The sequence below is a fragment of the Dasypus novemcinctus genome, chromosome 2, assembly GCF_030445035.2.
Source record: "Dasypus novemcinctus isolate mDasNov1 chromosome 2, mDasNov1.1.hap2, whole genome shotgun sequence".
Classification (NCBI taxonomy): domain Eukaryota; kingdom Metazoa; phylum Chordata; class Mammalia; order Cingulata; family Dasypodidae; genus Dasypus; species Dasypus novemcinctus.
In genome coordinates, this window is record NC_080674.1 from 39655267 (window position 1) to 39673272 (window position 18006).

The following is an 18006-nucleotide window of genomic DNA, read 5'->3' on the forward strand; positions in this document are numbered from 1 at the left end:
CTAAATATTAAATGACCATTAAAATCTGGTACTGATCACTGAAATTCAGTATAATCCTTTAATACATTTATAGAAACACAATTTTAAATTGTAAAGAAATAGCTTAACTATAATTGGATTTTAGTGTTTTCAGTTGGTTTGGGAAGGGGACACAAGGAAGAAGAATAAGGAAATAGAAGAAACCATGTTATTGTAGATGTTTCTATCTTTTGGGTTTTGTGTTGCTTCCAATTGTTTTCCAGGCCAGACAGCCTTAAGGTGTGCTCCATTTTCTAGATCAGTTAGGGAAACCTTAAAATTCTTGGCTCTTTCCTCATCTACGATGGCACCTTGCCCGCAGTAGACTTCATGATGTCCTCAAAATTGAGGGTAAGAGGAATGCTTGCTTTGGGATGATGATATATTTAGGCCTATAGGACAAGGTGGAGGAAGGCAAGGTATGAGAATGAGAAGAACCCCACCAAAATAACATTTTAAAAAAATATTTTTTTTATTAGATGAGATAAAATAAAGCATCAGAGAGGTATCTGAGGACTTTGGCCTCATGACCTGATGTCTGCTTTAAATGCAAACTGAAGACAGATCAGTAAGCAATCAGAATAATAGCTTTAAATTACATACAAATATCAAAAAACTCCTAACTACATTATAAGATAAGGACTCTTTTAAAATAATTTATTAGCAAGTAAACTGAACAATTCACACCAGTGCTTGCGCTTAAGGTAAGCTTAGATTATTCTTCCAGGAAATTTTCAGAATATCTTTTTACACACACACCTTACACTTATAAGCTAGTAGTAACCTAGGAAATAATAATGATTGCATTTTCCAACCAATAGAGAATAGTTTTTATTTGACCATGTGAAATCTACTCTTTGGGCAGAAAACAGAGAGCACATGTTCTCTGCAACAGCTGATGCCAAGCCACTTATGATTTTTTTTCCCTTTGCATTTTTTGTTGCCCAGATTGAATTTGGAATCAAGTTCTCACAACATTTACAAAATACCATTCCAAGTGGGATGAGGGTAAGGGAGTGTAGAAGGAAATGCTGTTCCCATTATCTTCCACTGGAGAATTCCCTGGACTGACTTTCTGAAAATCTCCTTCTGTTTGCCTTCACCAGGAATGGCGGCCCTAGATAGTAAGGCATCAGGGAAGATGGGAATGCGAGCTGTAGTCTATTACATGACTACGACCATCATTGCCGTGGTGATTGGCATAATCATTGTCATCATCATCCATCCTGGGAAGGGCACAAAAGAAAACATGCACAGAGAAGGCAAAATTGTACAAGTGACAGCTGCAGACGCTTTCCTGGACTTGATCAGGTATGTCCTTGCAAGCCAGTCCCTTTGGGTGTATTTTGGCCACCCAACCCCTCTTATGCTGGGGATCTAATAAAACCCCCTAAGAGGTATCTGACTGAACCAGCCTTGCCAGGCTTGAAATGGAGGCCACATCTTCACTTCTTTCTAGCATTGATCCATTTTCTGAACACCTGTGAAAGAAGTGAGATTTTGAGAGCTTTCTTTGAGGACACACAAAAAATCTGGTCACTTGGTTCCCCTCTCATCTCTGCAGCTCACCTTGGCGTATTAATGAGTCATAACTACTTTACTCAAGTCCTGCTCTTTAAGACCAGGTTTTACTCAAAAATGGTGTGTTAGTTGGATTCTTTTAATGTAGAACTTGTGATCTGTATCATTGACATACACAACAATGTAGGTCCAGAAGATACCTCAGAGATCATGTGGTTATACCGGTCCCAAGATTTTCCTTTTGTAATATTTATCATGAAAGATTTTGGCAGATCAGTAATAAAAGATTAAAGGATGGCTTCTTCAACATTGGTTTGCATGCAAGTCATACACTGATTACAAATGAGTTTTATCTGATATTTAAAGCAGACTTGATAATAAGATTAGTCTTACCTAGAACTATGAAGTAAGCCAAAGTTTGATCCTGAAACCTTCCTGCTTGCTTGCTCTACACATCTGCCTTTGTAGCAGTCAAGGTCCAGGCAGGAAGCACATTGCATATGCAAATGTATAATTGAAGAGGATTTGCAAAAGTGTGAGCACAGTTCAAGGAACCTATAAGTGATGGTGAGGCACCAGGGGACTAGCAACAATAGGAGGTAATTTGTTAACATCCCTAGCTCTGAAGGGGTAAAGGAAGGAGCTGTTGTCAGAACCCAGGAAGAGCTATAGCTATAGAAGGAGACCTGCAGGTAGGAGCCATAGCTCTAATTTAGACTAAGGGAATTGCTGCCAAGCCACAGCCTTTCACAGAAGGAGTTGGGAGAATATATACATTCACTTCTCAGTGCCCCTACTCTGAGATCTGTTAGTACATCCTACTGGACAAACCCAATAGGAAACTGGAAGGCAAGAGAACCCACAGGCTACAGTCCATAGAGGGCAGCCCCCCAGGGCACAGAGCAGAGTGGAGAGTGGATCCACATGGACAAACAGAACATTTCCCAGCACAGGACTCTAGAGTCCCTACCTGCTGAGGGTTCTTCCGCCATGTAGCCCCGCCCGGCCTATCCTCCTCAAACTTAGTCATTTCCCCTCCTTCTTTACAGCTTACCTGCAAGGACTGGTTTACCAATCTTAGAAGTATAACCTAGTCTAAAGGGTTCCTCATTGATCATCTGAAGGAAACTCTGCCTAGCGGCTAGATTTCACATGGTATCTCAAGGGATACATCTGTCAGGTAGACTTGAGACTTGGGAAACAGTGGGGGCTTTTGGACAGCTAGTTTGAAATCCTACCATGGATGACTCTGCACTTTCTTCTGTATGTAAGCACAACCCAACCCCATGGGGCCTCTTCTTGAAAGTCCTTTTTGGAGACTGAAGATAACAGCCATCGTACATCATCATTTCATCCCAAGTTGTCACCCAATAACTCTGTTTTTATTCGATTCATATAGTGAATTAGTTTTTCACCAATTTTTTAAAGGAACTTTGCCTTCAGGTAGTTTGGATTAAGAGTATTTTCTTATACTCTGTCCTTATCATTTCTAATCCTTATCACCTGCTCTCTGGTTGATCCATCAACATTGTGCAATTCTGTCCCTCCTTGTCCCAGTGACCAGTGTGCTGTCCCCACCAACCTACTTGGCTTGAGCATTTTTGATGTATTCTCCTGAACTTGCATTTCTACCAAGGTTTATAGAAATAAGTCCATAAAGCATTGATGGGAAAGAAAAGGAAACAGGATGGCCTAGGTGGTAAGAAGAAAGGGACAAGGGTTTATAATCTTAAAATATGACTTTGATGACACACAGCTGCTGTAATCTCTATAACTACCCCAATTCGTATTTCTTCTTCCCACAGTCTTCAACCTTGAGGCTTAAGAATAATTTAACCCATTCTCCTCTTTAACAGATGAGTCAGCTGAGACCTAAAAGGGTACCATGACTTGGTTAAGGTCACACAACTTCTTAGAGACTGCTCAACCAAGGTCCTGACACTCATTGAAATAAAAAATGCACTGATGCAATCTCTGAGGAAGCACCAAACCCTGCCACATGGTTCTCAAATTCAGAAATTATGGGCCATTTCCCCATTGGTTACCAAACAGCCTTCAAAGCTCCAACAATCCAGTATCAATATCCCAAGTCCCAGAGGGCCTTTGGACCCAAGACAGAACAAAATTCCACAGTCTGACTATGAGTTTTAATTTAGAATGTTTGGTCCCTACACACATGGCACAATAACAAAATGGCCAGTATTGAACACCGTCTCAGTTAACCTAAAGGCTTATTACAGAAGGCATTTCCATTCTCATGTCAAATCTTACAAGGAGTAGAGTTTTGATGGTTTGATGGTGTAATGTCTGAACTAATAATCACATTGTCTGACAAGGGATCAGATGAGTAGAATTTAGGATGTCCCTGAAAAATACAGGCCTCCTGGGCTCATTTGTCCCATTTCAAGTGATAAAACCCACCATATTTTTTCTCTTTTTTTCTCTTGGTTCAATGTGATCTTTACCTTGGACACAATAAAACAGTGTTTAAGGAACAAAGTTATTATTTGGAAAATTTTCAAGTGACTGTTATTTTCTTTGCAGGAACATGTTCCCTCCAAATCTGGTGGAAGCTTGCTTTAAACAGGTAAACTCTCTATAGCCACTAATTCACCTTTGAAATTCCTCTTTGTCACCTTTACCATATCAAATAATTGGGCCTTCCTTTTTTTTCTTTTCCCATTTCTCTGCAATAAGAAACACTTTTCTTGCCAACCAGATGGAAAGTACTAGGATTTTCTGGGGTATTTTTTAGGAGGTGGGGTGGACTGGGAAGTAGTTCTTACTTGGTATTGAGGGCTTACTAGTTGCCAGATACTGTGTGTGCCTTACATACAAATAGCTCACTGAGTCTCTTATCCTTAAGAAGATTGATCAGGAGACCTCTGATTGATCCTCCCTCTGCTCCCATGTCCCACATACAAAAAAGCACACTGAGCAAGTAAACACCAATGACGATTTGCTTTAAGGAAATTTAGGGAGAGTCATCAGGTTTCTGGGTTTGATTAGAAAGCCTTTTAAATTCTACTAAGGGCCTTTTGAATTCTGAGGGAAGAGCAATATCCAAAAGGAATGGCATCATCACTTTACTGAATGCCTGTTTATGTACCAAGCACTAACGTTATAGTTAATCCTCACATAAGTATGATTAGGCATCACTGTCTGCATTTCACTGAGGCAGCTCAAATTTTAAGAGCTCAGGTCTAATATCTCACAAGTAGTAGATGGTGGACCCAGAATTCTAATCCATTGTGTTGCCTCCAAATTCTTTCCTTTTTCTACTATTCCATTCTGCTTCCAAGAAAGGGATATCCAGGGTGGTAAGAAACCTGGAGGCTGAAGAGAGGTCCATTCCTTTTAGCCCCATATCCATATTTATTTAATTCTCTGCAGTGTAGATTCAAATGTACTTTACTGTTAGGGGATAACATTCTTAAGACTTATTCCAACTTCACTTTAATAAATTCTTATTGCTTTATTAAATATTAAAAGGGAAAAAAGTTAGACATTCTGGGTTAAATAAAGAGTTCCCAAACATTTTTCCAGATAGTGCCAAATCACCCTGTTGTAATTCCCTATCCCTTTTGCTTAGGATCTGTTAAATAAACAAAACAAAACTTTGTCCTCCATGAGGTTCTACACACTTATAAGCCACCCTTTGTTTCCCCCTTTCTTTATATTTTTTTAACTTATTTTTAATAGGTAATACATGCCTACACTACAAATTCAAACAGTTTCCTTTGTTTAAAAAAAAAAAAGCTCAAGAAGCCAAAATCTAACATTCTTTATTCAAAAACAGCTGTGACCATAAATAATAAACCCCTTTCAATCCAACCAGCCAACCCCGGCATCATGGGGCTGACTGTTCCAGTTAGTCAGCTGGCACCGGATGATATAAAAAATGCTGATTTCCAGATCTTTTAGATGGGAAAAGTGCTGACTCATGCAAATTTATTGTATTTGGTTTTGGATTGCCTTGATGGGATTTTTGAAGGGGAAGCAAATGTATGTTCCCTGATCTATTTGGCTTCAACCAGAATGAAAATGAGGTTGCAATTGCTGTGTAGGCTACCAACTGTGTCTAAAAGAAAAGAGTTGGAAGGACAAGAAAGGCTGATCAAGATTGAAAACCCACTCGGGACAATCCATAAAATGCATTAGCCCCCCAATGAAATAAAGAGATTTGAGAGTTACTGGAATAGGAGACAGGCAGGGGCCAGTCTTTGTTGCTTGCAATAACAAGCAGTGCCATGGATTGCTCAGCAACACGTCTACAAGTATGGTCAGTCGACCATGTCCTTATGTGCAGACAGTGGCTTTCCAGGTGACAAAAAGTCTCTCACTGACTGGGTAAAGAAATGGCCCCAGACTTCTTGTACAGCTATGCCTAGACCATAGATTCAGTTAACATCCCTACATTATTGCTCTCCCTGATATTCTACCACCATCACCATCAAGTCAGGACTTTTTTGCTCTTGTTAAAATCAAAGAGAGATGGGCTTAATTGTTTTATCTCCCATCTGGGGCATCTATGCAGAAGTGATGGGGGGAAAGACCATCTCTTAAATATGCAGCGAAATATCACTATGGACTTGGGAGAAGTGGGTTGTCACCATCAATTAATCAGGCACTTATTCTTTTTTTTTCCTAAGATTTATTTTTTATTTTCCTCCATTTTTCTTTATTCCCCCCCCCCCCCCTTTTCTCAGATGGTTCGCTTATAGTTTGCTCGCCTTCTCCTGGAGGCACCCAGACCCCAACCTGGGACCTCCCACATGAGAGGCCCCTGTGTACTGTGGCGTTTGCTGGCTTGTGGCCTCTGCTTGTTGTGGCAGGGGCAGAGTCTAGCTCTGTTGCAGTGGGAGGTGACATCTGCTCATCTTCTTTTAGGAGGCACCGGGACCTGAACCCGGGACCTCCCATGTGGTACCCAAGTGGTTAAGCCACACTGCTTCCTGGCACCTATTCTTGTGTGTATGTGTGTGTGTGTGTGTGTGTGTGTACACATTTAGTTTTATTTTAACAAAGCTACTTGTACACTTTTAACATTTAAAACTGAGCATCATCTTTCCTTTCCAGTGAAACAAAAAAATTTAAAAATAAATAGGAACAAAATTACAATAGAGAAAGTCAATTCCAAATAAGAATGGAGCCAGCACCTATTCTTAAGAATTGATAACATTGGGAATGCCTAGAAGACTGGTCATTTGGGATTTTTTTTTCCTTTAAAAAATTCTTAATGAAGTATACTATACATAGATGAACATACATAAACAATAAGTGTATAGTAAAAGTTGTGAACTTACAAAACAAACATGCATATCATCACACGGGACTCCCATAGGGATTTTTCATTTTTTAAAAATGAAATATCCAACTAAGTCTGGTTCCTGAAGGACTTTGTCACTGAGTACTGCCGGCCAACATTAATATAGTGCTTTAGAGTTTACAAAATGTTTTCATACATCCTATTTAATTTCATCATCACAACAACCCTCTGAGGTAGAACCAACATGATTATAATATCCCTTTTCATAGATGCAGAATATAAGGAAAAGGATGTTAAGGGATTTGTTCATGATCCCATTAAGAGTAAAAGGAGACTATTGTGAATAATTGGAATTATGGTCTTTTTAATCCATTATAGCTGTTTTAGTAAGGTTTCAGAAGAAAGCAAAAGTATAGGTGTATGTTAAATCCAAAGTCTTTAACCAGATATTTCTGTCCTATTGTATGTATTTGAGTGTTTGTGCTTATGGTGTCTGCCTCTGTGTCTGTTGAAGAGGTAGTAGGGATTATAACAGAACAGGAAGACAGACAGACAGACAGGTAGGTAGACAGAGTTACGTAGATATGTAGATATAAGATGATGATAGATATGCTTTCTATAACATTGAGTACAAAGTAATGTATATCATTATAGAAAATTTGATCAACAGGAAATTACAAAGAAAATAAAAATCACCTGCAATCTCTGTTGTGCTTTTCTCTTTTAAGTTCAAAACCAACTATGAGACGAGAAGCGTTAAAGTGCCCATCCAGTCCAATGAAACACTCGTGGGTGCCGTGATAAGCAATGTGTCAGAGGCCATGGAGACTCTGATGCGAATCACAGAGGAGCTGGTCCCAGTCCCAGGATCTGTGAATGGGGTCAATGCCCTGGGGCTAGTTGTCTTCTCCATGTGCTTTGGTTTTGTGATTGGAAACATGAAGGAGCAAGGACAAGCCCTGAAAGAGTTCTTTGATTCTCTTAATGAAGCCATCATGAGATTGGTAGCAGTGATAATGTGGTATGTATTTCCAATTTGCTATGTATGTATATGTAAGATGCATATTGTCATCCACATCCATTCTGGATTGAGGAATTGTCATTCACATGCATTCTGAATTGAGGAAGATGCCACCAGGCTAAACAGCAGGATGGCCAATTGCAATGATCTCACCCTGGAAAGCACAAGAAAGTTAATAAATAATTTCTGGACCCTAGAGACCTGGAACTTACCTGTAAGCGTATCTTACTAAATTCACTTACTTGCTTTGAAAAAGTGCCAACTCCTTTATCCCAGTGCCGATGGGATCACATTCCTCATTCTTCCCTTTTGTATCTATTTAGCCAATCGTTCATTAAATATTTAGTGTCTACTATGTGCCAAGCATGCAGTGCCAGACATTGTAGGAATAGCAATGAAGAAAACATACAAGGATGTTATTTTGAAGGAAGAGAGAAAAATAAACAAATAAGTCAACCATATGCTTTAAATTAGTGACAAGTGCTGTAAAATAAAATAAAGAGCAGGCGATGTTATTAAAAAGTAACTAGGGAAGAGGCATGAAATTGCCTTGGATGGTGCAGAAAGACCTCTGAGAAGGTGATATTTTTACCAGCCATCGAGAGTGCCAGAAGAAATACATTCCCAGTAGAGGGGAGAGCAAATTCAGGGGCCCCTGGACCATCACTCAAAACAACTGTGCTTTCCTCTAAGAAGGAAATGTAAATGGTCTGCTGCATGCTAGAAGGATTTATGGGAAGTATGATAGAATGCCAAGGCAAATTTATAACAAAATTTCCTTTAATGAAATTGAGACCAGGAGACAAAAGAAAAGACTAAATCCAAAGAGGAACATTGACCTTGAAAAGTAAATTCTCCCCAGCAAGAAGAGTGCCGTTTGATGGCTTTAGGCCTTGTGTGGGGTTGCTGTTCTTTTATCCTTTATTTTTCATCTAAACTCCTCCTTGGCACCTGAGGCAGGGAGGCATCCTTTTTCTGAGAGAAGCACTCAGTCATCAACATGATTAAAAATATCCTTTGTCTTTATTGCCACAAAAGCCCAGCAAAATCCATTTTTCAGGAGCTTGTACAAGATGAATATGAGCTTGAGTCACAAAGACCAATCAGAATGTGGTCTTCACAGGATCCCCCATTTGAAAGGCTCCATTGAAATCTTGGCAGAGCCGAAGGTGGACATTTATCTTCATATTATTAAAATGTCTCCACCTTTCACCTCTTTTATAAAAGAAGCCAATTCAAGGCCACTGAACGAACCTCATATGTAGCTTTTCTAGCTGTACATTTACCTGCACATTCAACATTACATTTCTGAAAACAGGTACTCTTTAAATTTCCTGGCCTGTGTTTTAAAAAGGGCTTTTAAAAGGTGCAATAAGTCCTTCACAGTTCCCAGCAGACCCTTCTCCTTAAGGGTGATTGGCTTCCCTGTTTTTGGTAATGTGAGTTTAGTTGTAGTTTACTGCACACATCAGGCAAAGAGAGTTAAAAGCAGGGAAGGGGCTCTCCAAGCAACTGGGCCTATTTCAATAAGTACAAGTAAGTAGCTTTGTGTCTCAGTTGCTCATTCATGCAGTCTGTGGGGAAACACAAATGATAGCAGCACCCTGTGGGCAATAATTACTTAATTAAAACATCTACAACCCTGATTGTGGTAGTCTATGCATATACATTATTAATTTTAATAGCTCTGAATTTGTTTTATGAGTGTCTTCTATGTTTGGCAAGTGGTACCAGAGTTTTTCATTTGTGCTATAACAGAATTTCCTCTGAAAATGAATTTACTTAAGGTTCATTTGAATGTTAACATTAAGTAATACTTTCAGTGGTGTGTTGATATGGAAAAGGTGATAAAAGTGGTACTTGAATAAGAAAGCTCACTGCAAATCTCAAACATTGAACTGGCAGTATCAGCATCTTGCTTTGACTTGAGAATCAAGCTCTGAGCGGGAAATGTTCTGAAGATCCGAATATTGGCACTGTGGGTTCTGGCAGTTCAGGGTACATAGCAGGGGAGGAGCATATGGGAATGGATGGCTTTTGAGGACCAGAAAAATGACATACATGTCGAGAAAGGCTAGTTACCTAGGAAAAAAAGGAGGTGGTCAACAAAACCTCTGTTCCTGCCTTTTATCACAGGTTTAGGAGAATAAAGGGTGTCCTTGAGTAATTGTGAGAGGAAAGCCTGCGAGAACCGGGGGAAATTTGTATTTAAAAATGAAAAGGGGTTGGCAGATGTGGTTCAAGTGGTTGAGTGCCTGCTTCCCACATGGAGGTCCCAGGTTCGATTTCCAGTGCCTCCTAAAAAAAAAAGAAAAAGAGAAAAACAAACAAGCCAACAAATGAAAACAAACTCAGGGAAGCCAATGGGGCTCAGTGGTTGAGCACCAACTTCCTACGTACAAGGTCCAGGTTTAATCACCAGCCCTAATACCTCATAAAAAAAAAAAAAGAAAGGAAAGGAAAGGAAAGGGAAAAACCCACAGTTTCTAGAATTCTTTTATGCTGGACAGGAAAGTTTGGAAGTCAACCATCTTTCACTTTGTTCTGATTTGGTAACTGATATGGAATAACTTGTTGGAAATCAGTCTTCCTACTTTGTCATCTATTTGCTTCCCTCTAGGTATGCCCCTTTTGGCATTCTCTTCCTGATTGCAGGCAAAATTGTTGAGATGGAAGACATGGGAGTAATTGGAGGGCAGCTCGCCATGTACACGGTGACTGTCATCGTGGGCCTACTCATCCATGCCGTCATTGTCCTGCCGCTCCTCTACTTCCTGGTAACACGGAAAAACCCTTGGGTGTTTATTGCTGGATTGCTGCAAGCACTCATCACGGCTCTGGGAACCTCCTCAAGGTACCTATATACGTGTCATATATATGTTGCTTGCTCCTATAATAAAATTTTTCTAAAACTTTACTTTGAGCCAAAGTCCTCAGACTGGGAGGAAAAGGAAGCATTTTGTTCTGGGTGTTAAACTTCCAGGCATATAAACTGGCTTTCCCACTTCTGATGCTAATCAGATCTATTTGAGATTAGGGAATGGCTGGCATGGACCCTTTAGGGGACAAAACAGAACTCATTTGTCCTTTCCTGCCCACTGGGTCATTTCCTCCTTCTAGCTTACATTTGCTTGAGGGGGAAAGGGCATCTCTGTTGAGATGGGGGATAATCACAAGAGATGCCTCACAGAGGAACCCAAAGGCAGGAGAGCTGCCAAGTGACCCCACGAGGGGACCCACACTGTTCTAACCCTGCTGTCCTATTTAGACAAGCACTGACTCACTTCCTTTTAAGTGAGGACATGGAAGAGGAAGAAATTCTGTGCTAAAGACCAAACTCAGACACAGTCAGAACTACCAGAACCGTCCGCTGACGTGCCCTGTTTTACTCTTGTCAGCTCTGCCACTCTACCCATCACCTTCAAGTGCCTGGAAGAGAACAATGGTGTGGACAAACGGGTCACCAGATTCGTGCTTCCCGTGGGGGCCACCATTAACATGGATGGGACCGCCCTCTATGAAGCTTTGGCCGCCATTTTCATTGCTCAAGTTAACAACTTTGAACTGAACTTTGGGCAGATTATTACTATCAGGTACGAGGAAAGAGTTCTACACAAGGTTTTCTTAAGAATGACTTTGGACTGGGTGCAGAAACTGGGAAGGGGATCACACATAAATAGGAGATTGTGGTTTGGGCTCAGAGTACTTTTGTTTTTTATATTTTTAGGTATTTTTATTAGTTTTTTAAAAAATTACAGATGTGCACAAATGAAAAACAAAATTTTAATAATATAGAAGTGTAACTTTTAAGCAAATTACTTAGAAGTAAGTAATAAGGTGTGAATTTTGTCTGCCATCATCACTTCTCTCCCCGACCCCCATCCTATCTCATCTTTCTATAGATGGCCATTGTTAAAGTTTGGTGTATGTAAAGACCTCTTTCTATGCCTAAATATATACACACTTTTTAAAAAATTAATGGAATCATATTATACCTACTGTTTGCCTCTTGACTGTTACTATACCATCTATAAATGTATCAATATATCTACCTCATTCTTTCTAAAAGCTGCAAAATATATAGTACGATAGTTCTCTTTCTAACAAATGTCAGATTATATTCAATTTTTAAAAGTATTAAAATGTTAACTTTATTTGAGAATACTAGAAACAAAATGTACTTGAGAAAACTGGATTACCTTGTTCTCTTGGGCTGTTAGGCACTGTAAGATAGATGACACACCTCACTGTCAAATAGGATAAGAATTTGATTTTTTTTTTCTTTTCATTTTTTTAAAAAATATTTCAAAGGTAAAGCATCCATGAGAATTTGATTTCCATAGAGTCTTTATATTTGAGATATCTAGTGAAAAGTAATTTTCCCATCCATACCTTCCCCCAATCTCTTAGTTTCCTTCTCCAGGTGCAACCAGTATCTTTTGTTGCCTTCTGAAGAAAGTGCATGATTATCCATGTGGATATGCAAAATAATCCCCCCTTTTTGTTAACTGAAAGTTAGCACAAACTTAACAACAACACAAGAACTTTAAGCCTTATAATCTAGTCAGACCCTGATCTTCATTGTTACATCCTAGAGACTGATATTCATTGTTACATATATTTTAGAGCTAAAATAAGGTAGATTTCTCCCTAATACCTTTTTATTATAAAGATTGTGCTACATATAGAAAAGTTGAAAGAATATGTTTTAGTTTCTTAGGTTGCTCAAAGCAGATACCAAACAAATGGGTTGACTTTAAACAGTGGGCATTTATTAACTTACAGTTGGAGGCTCTGAGAATGTCCAGATCAAGGCATCTTCAAGGTTATACTTTCTTCCTGAAGACTGGGTGTTGGCAATTCTTGGCTCCTCTGCCACATGGCAAGGCACATGGCAGCTTCTGCTGGTCTCTCCCTTCTCTTCCAGATTTCATTGATTTCAGCTGCTTGCTTCAATGGCTTTGTCTCTCTCTCTGTATTCATCCCATTTATAAAGAACTCAGGCAGAGGATTAAGACCCACTCTGGGCCATGCCTTCACTTCAGCAACCCCATCAAAAGGTCCTGCTTACAATAGGTTTACACCCACAGGAATGGATCAGCTTTAAGAACATGATTTTCTGGGGTACATACATTTCCGAACCACTTCAGAATATTACAGAAACATCCACTACCTAGATCTAGTAATAGTTAACATTTTGCCATTTTTGCTTCTCTCTCACACATACCATATGCATTCTGGCTCCTTGCAATCCCACTTGGATAGGGGAGTTATTAGAAACAAATTTTTGTTTTAACTGTACAGCCTTTTTCAGACTTTAAAACTTCCAGGTACATGAAAAATTACATAGCCACAAGTTTCTTCATTGAAATATGGCTAAGGAATAAATATGACTTCCGGGTTGTGGTGATCCAATGAGGTAAGCCACACTTAGCCTATGAGATGACACGTGATAAGTATTTGACAAATATTAGTTGGAATGTTTATTAGCTCAACACTCGTTTGAAATCTCATTTGCATTTTACCAAAGCACTCCCTCTTCTGTTAAAACGGCATGTCAGGCATTTGCACAGGGAGTGTTTTGCAGGGTCTGCTCTCTGCCTGGAGAGATCTGTAAGCCTCTTTTCTGTCACGGCACTTCTTTTGACAGCATCACAGCCACGGCCGCCAGTATCGGGGCTGCTGGGATTCCTCAGGCGGGTCTGGTCACCATGGTCATTGTGCTGACATCCGTGGGCCTGCCCACCGACGACATCACACTCATCATCGCCGTGGACTGGTTCCTGTGAGTACGCTCAGCCTTCAAGCTGCCGCACCGTGCCAGGGCCCTCCTCTGACATTCTCGGGCGCCAGGCAGCCCGACTCGCCTGCCAGACAGAACTCCGCCAAGAAGGGCAGCTTGCCTGTACTGAAACTATCCTCCTTTCCTGCTGCCGGGTCCTTACCAGAGCCCCAGATGCCCTATGCAGGCACTCCCTTATCAGCCTGAAGGCACATCTGGCTGCTACACTTCTCACTCCATAAAGCCCTTCAAGGATTAGGAAACCTGCTGTCTGCAAAACCAACATAAATCAGCCGGGCCGGTTCTGAATTGCACAACACTTCCCCACAGAGGCTGGAACAGAGCTGCCGGCTTCTCAGGCCCATCCTCCTGTGCTTCCCATTCCAATGGTGTAATGCAGGGCAGATGTTCCCATCTGAACCCAACTGGGAGAGGGGTGACCATGCAGACAGTGGGAAGAAAGCTCGCGTCACTAAGTGGAACTGAATCTTGGCTCTAGGGAAAGTTCCAAGAACTATACCCTCTACTTTCTCAAACCCTAACCTCTGCCCGCTTTCCCCATCCTTCCAGTTCATTTTCTTGGCCTTTTTTCTCTCACAAGTTCCCTTCCACTTCCTAGAATTTTCTCCCAGGATGTCCAAATTGAGTTAATAACCATGAAGAGCCTGAAAGTGAACAGAAATCACAGTGAATGAGAGGAGTGGGGTTATCAGTGGACAGCATGGGTTCTGTAGTCACTTGGGTCTGTGTTTGCATCCTGACTCCGTGTGACTTTGGACAGGTTATCCAACCACATCAAACCTTAGCTTCTTCCTGTGTAAAATGGGGATGATACTGTCATCTACCTCCCAGTGATACTGGAAGGATTAAATGCAATGATGCATGGAAAATATTTAGCCCAATTTCTGGTCCAAGTCAACCCTTATCCGATGTGAGCACTTTTATAATAGAAAGCTATAGTTCTCAAAGTTTTGATCTGGGGACCCCTTTACCCTTAAAACTTTTTGATAGCCCCAAAAGCTTTTACTTACATGGGTTAAATATATCAATATTTACCATATTTTTTAAAATAAGAAATTTTAAAAATTTTAAATTCAACTGCAGATTACAAAGAAATCCATCTTATGTTCAATAAACATTTTTATTAAAAAATAACCATTTTCCAAATCAAAAATTTAGTGAAAACTGTGGTATCGTTTTTTTTTCCAACTCTCCTTTATGTCTGGCTTGAAGGAAGTCCACTCAAGTCTTCTAACTACTTCTGATTCAACCTATTGTGATATCACACATCACGAAGTCTTTGCAGAATTCCACTATATATCCATAAGAAAATGAGAGTGAAAAGGGCAAGTAACATCTTTTTTTTTTAAGTACCAGGATGGAGGATTGAACCCAGGATCTCACCATGTGGGAAGCCAGCGCTCAACCACTGAGCCACATTGGCTCACCTGCATTGGTTTTTTTGTTTGTTTTCTTTTTTTGTTTTTGGAGACATTGGGAAGTGAGCCCAGGACTTCCCATATGGCAAGCAAGTGCTCAACTGGAGCCACATCTGCTCCCCAATGCCATAGCATTATTTTGAAAATTGCTTTGACCTCAAGGTTCTCTAGAGAATCAAAGAGGAATTTTAAATAAAAGAAGAAAGGGAAGGGTCATTCCCCATTATTGATATTTCCAGTCCAGTAGTCACTGAAAATTAATAATCTCTATGTCCTTATAATATTTAATAACTATTATGATAAACATTACATGTATCATAATCAAGCAGTTGGTGGATACTCCAAATGAAATTTTAAGAGATGCTTCTAAACACTTAGCCAGGCAGTTTGTGGAGTAAGTTGAAACTGTGTGATATTCACAGGACTCTTCTTTTCCCTCCATCCCCACCCTCCTCCCAGGGACCGCCTCCGTACCACCACCAATGTGCTGGGAGACTCCCTTGGAGCCGGGATTGTTGAGCACTTGTCACGACATGAACTGAAGAATCAAGATGTTGAAATGGGAAACTCAGTGATTGAAGAGAACGAAATGAAGAAACCATATCAGCTGATTGCCCAGGAAAATGAAACTGAGAAGCCTATTGACAGTGAGACCAAGATGTAAACTAACACAAAGAAACGTTTTCTTGAGCATCAGATGTTTGAAAATCATTGTAATGTTTCCATCCCATTCAAACTCAGTTTTAAACAGTAAGCCCCTTATTTTGCTTTTCCTCCCATACTGGACATACTCATCCAAACGCAAGGGAGAATTTTTCAGTGGCCAAAATGCATGGTTTTCATACGACATTTCAAAAATTTAAATCATTTCATGTTAGTCTTGCATAATAAGGTACTGAGATCAAAAATATTCTTGATCAGTTTATGTGGCACACAATCCTGTAAATGTGATTTTTTTTTAATATAAGTTAAAGAATCAAATAGTAGGCAAAAAAAAAAGATGTTTTTAAATCCTTCAGAGCAATTCCGTTTAGTCTCAATATATAATTTGAGAAACTACAGTTGGTTATTAGTTGGACAGTAGAAAGGCTTTCTCCTTTCTCTTCTGACTTGTGTCTTTATTTTATTGGTAGCAGGATAAAATACACACACATCTTGCACAGTTGTGAGGAGGGGTAGAAAGTAAAATTTCTGTGTGGCCTTGAGCAAGCCATTTCTCATCTCCAGGCCTCAGTGTCCTCATCTGTAAAACGGGTGTGTTTCTAGATGCCCTTATGGTCTCTTCTAGGTTGAACACCCCTGTGACATTATGAAAGACCTTGGCGTCTATTTCCCCTCAGAATATCCTCTACCAAGTATCATTCTTCGGAATGTGAGGCTTTCAGAATCGATATTTGTTGGGAGTGATCATTTCATTGTATAGCTCACCAGGTCTGGGTCCAAAATGACAAGTTTTGTGAGTCACCAGGCCAAAGGCCCTTCCAGGAGTGGAATGATTCATAAACCCTTTGAAGTATTCATTGCTTTCCTACTCTTCCCAAACAGGAGAGACTGCTCTAGGAAAGAGCTCTCCTGCCACTCCTCAACTGACCATAGATGTTTAGAAAATAAAACATCAGACTAGTGAGGGTGCTTATGGACTTACTATGAAACACTATAAAAAGCCAGTTAGGAAAGAATGGAGTAATAAGAGAGGATTTTAAAGCACCAATGCTATCTGTCTTCTTTAAGGAAGAATAGGAAAGGAGTGGTTTGTTTGGTTTTTTTAAATACCTGAAATAATTTTCTCTTCAGTTCAAAATCATCCTCTAAGGAGAGGAAGTCTGCATATCATATCAAACTATAAGGTCATTTCCTTATATTTTTTTACAGGAATGAAATGAATGAGCCCTAATAGGGATCCATGAGCCAGGCGGGTGGTCTCTTATTTGAAACTTTTTACTTTAGAATGAGAGAAACAAGATATTTTCTTGTTTTGGAATTCCACTTACCAAATCATTTAAAACCTTCAGCTGGAGTAGGTTTTTGTTTTATTTTGTTTCATTTCATTTGTGTCCCTGAGAGAAATGGTAGAAGACAGTTGGTATGAAGGCATTGCCAATGAGATTGCAAGTAACAGCAGGAGTATTAGTTTCAGGTAAGGCAGCACCCAGGTTTAGAGATTAATTTTTACCTCTTAAGGAATATCTAGTGAAGTGTGGGAGCTGTCAGAATATACCAGCTGTGTTTGAGTCCCGGAATGAAAATGGTGAAGAATGGATGTAATTATGCTAACAAACTGAAAATCTAGACAAACATCCTCTGATATACAGTTAGAGATATTTTTATAGAGATCGCAAGCATTATTAAAAAAAAAAAAAATGTTAACATTAGGCTATGGTGGAGTAGACATTTAATGTCAAGGCTCTATTTGGGAAATACACTACAAAAGTTAATATAAATGGCTGACATTTTATCATGTCAATAGAACAAAATTAATCATGTCAAATTAATTCTGTTATAGTGTGATCTGTTTTTATATTAACTATTTCTTCTGGAAACAAGGTCTTCTGGAAATGATCCTCTCACCAGCCCATCACAGGCTCTGTATGTACATGCACCCAGTGTGGACTGAGAAGCATTACTTTGTAGATGTATTTTCAATAAAGAAAAAGAAATAGTTTTACATTATCTCTTTGCATGTTGTTGTTCTTCTCCCCAAAGGAAACTAAATTCTCCATTCATGCAATTACTGCAAGTTGCTCAGGGCAATGCTGGGGAAAGATACCACGTGGCAAGCCTAAGGGGAAGGTAAAATCTTGGCAGAGCCAGCAGCGGGGAGCTCACTACAAGAAATTAAGTAATGACCAGCTCTCCCTGCTCAACTCCTAGAACTGGAGCTGCAAACGGGAGGAGGCGTTACTTACTTGTTCATGTCAAGGTCAAATTTCTTAGATAAATTGAATCATTTTCCTGT

General features: G+C 39.8%; 1 protein-coding gene across 2 annotated transcripts in view; it reads left to right on the forward strand.

Moving 5' to 3' along the window:
- SLC1A3 (solute carrier family 1 member 3) overlaps positions 1-17720 on the forward strand; it is a 78849-nt gene extending 61129 nt beyond the window's left edge. For both annotated transcript variants that reach the window (XM_004447208.4, XM_023587746.3), the window contains exons 4-10: positions 1125-1329; positions 4084-4126; positions 7537-7829; positions 10450-10683; positions 11228-11422; positions 13480-13614; positions 15510-17720. In XM_004447208.4, the coding sequence (XP_004447265.1) occupies positions 1125-1329; positions 4084-4126; positions 7537-7829; positions 10450-10683; positions 11228-11422; positions 13480-13614; positions 15510-15714 (1310 nt within the window). In that variant the 3' untranslated portion in view covers positions 15715-17720. The remainder of the gene's footprint in view (positions 1-1124; positions 1330-4083; positions 4127-7536; positions 7830-10449; positions 10684-11227; positions 11423-13479; positions 13615-15509) is intronic.
- Positions 17721-18006: the final 286 nt, after the last annotated feature.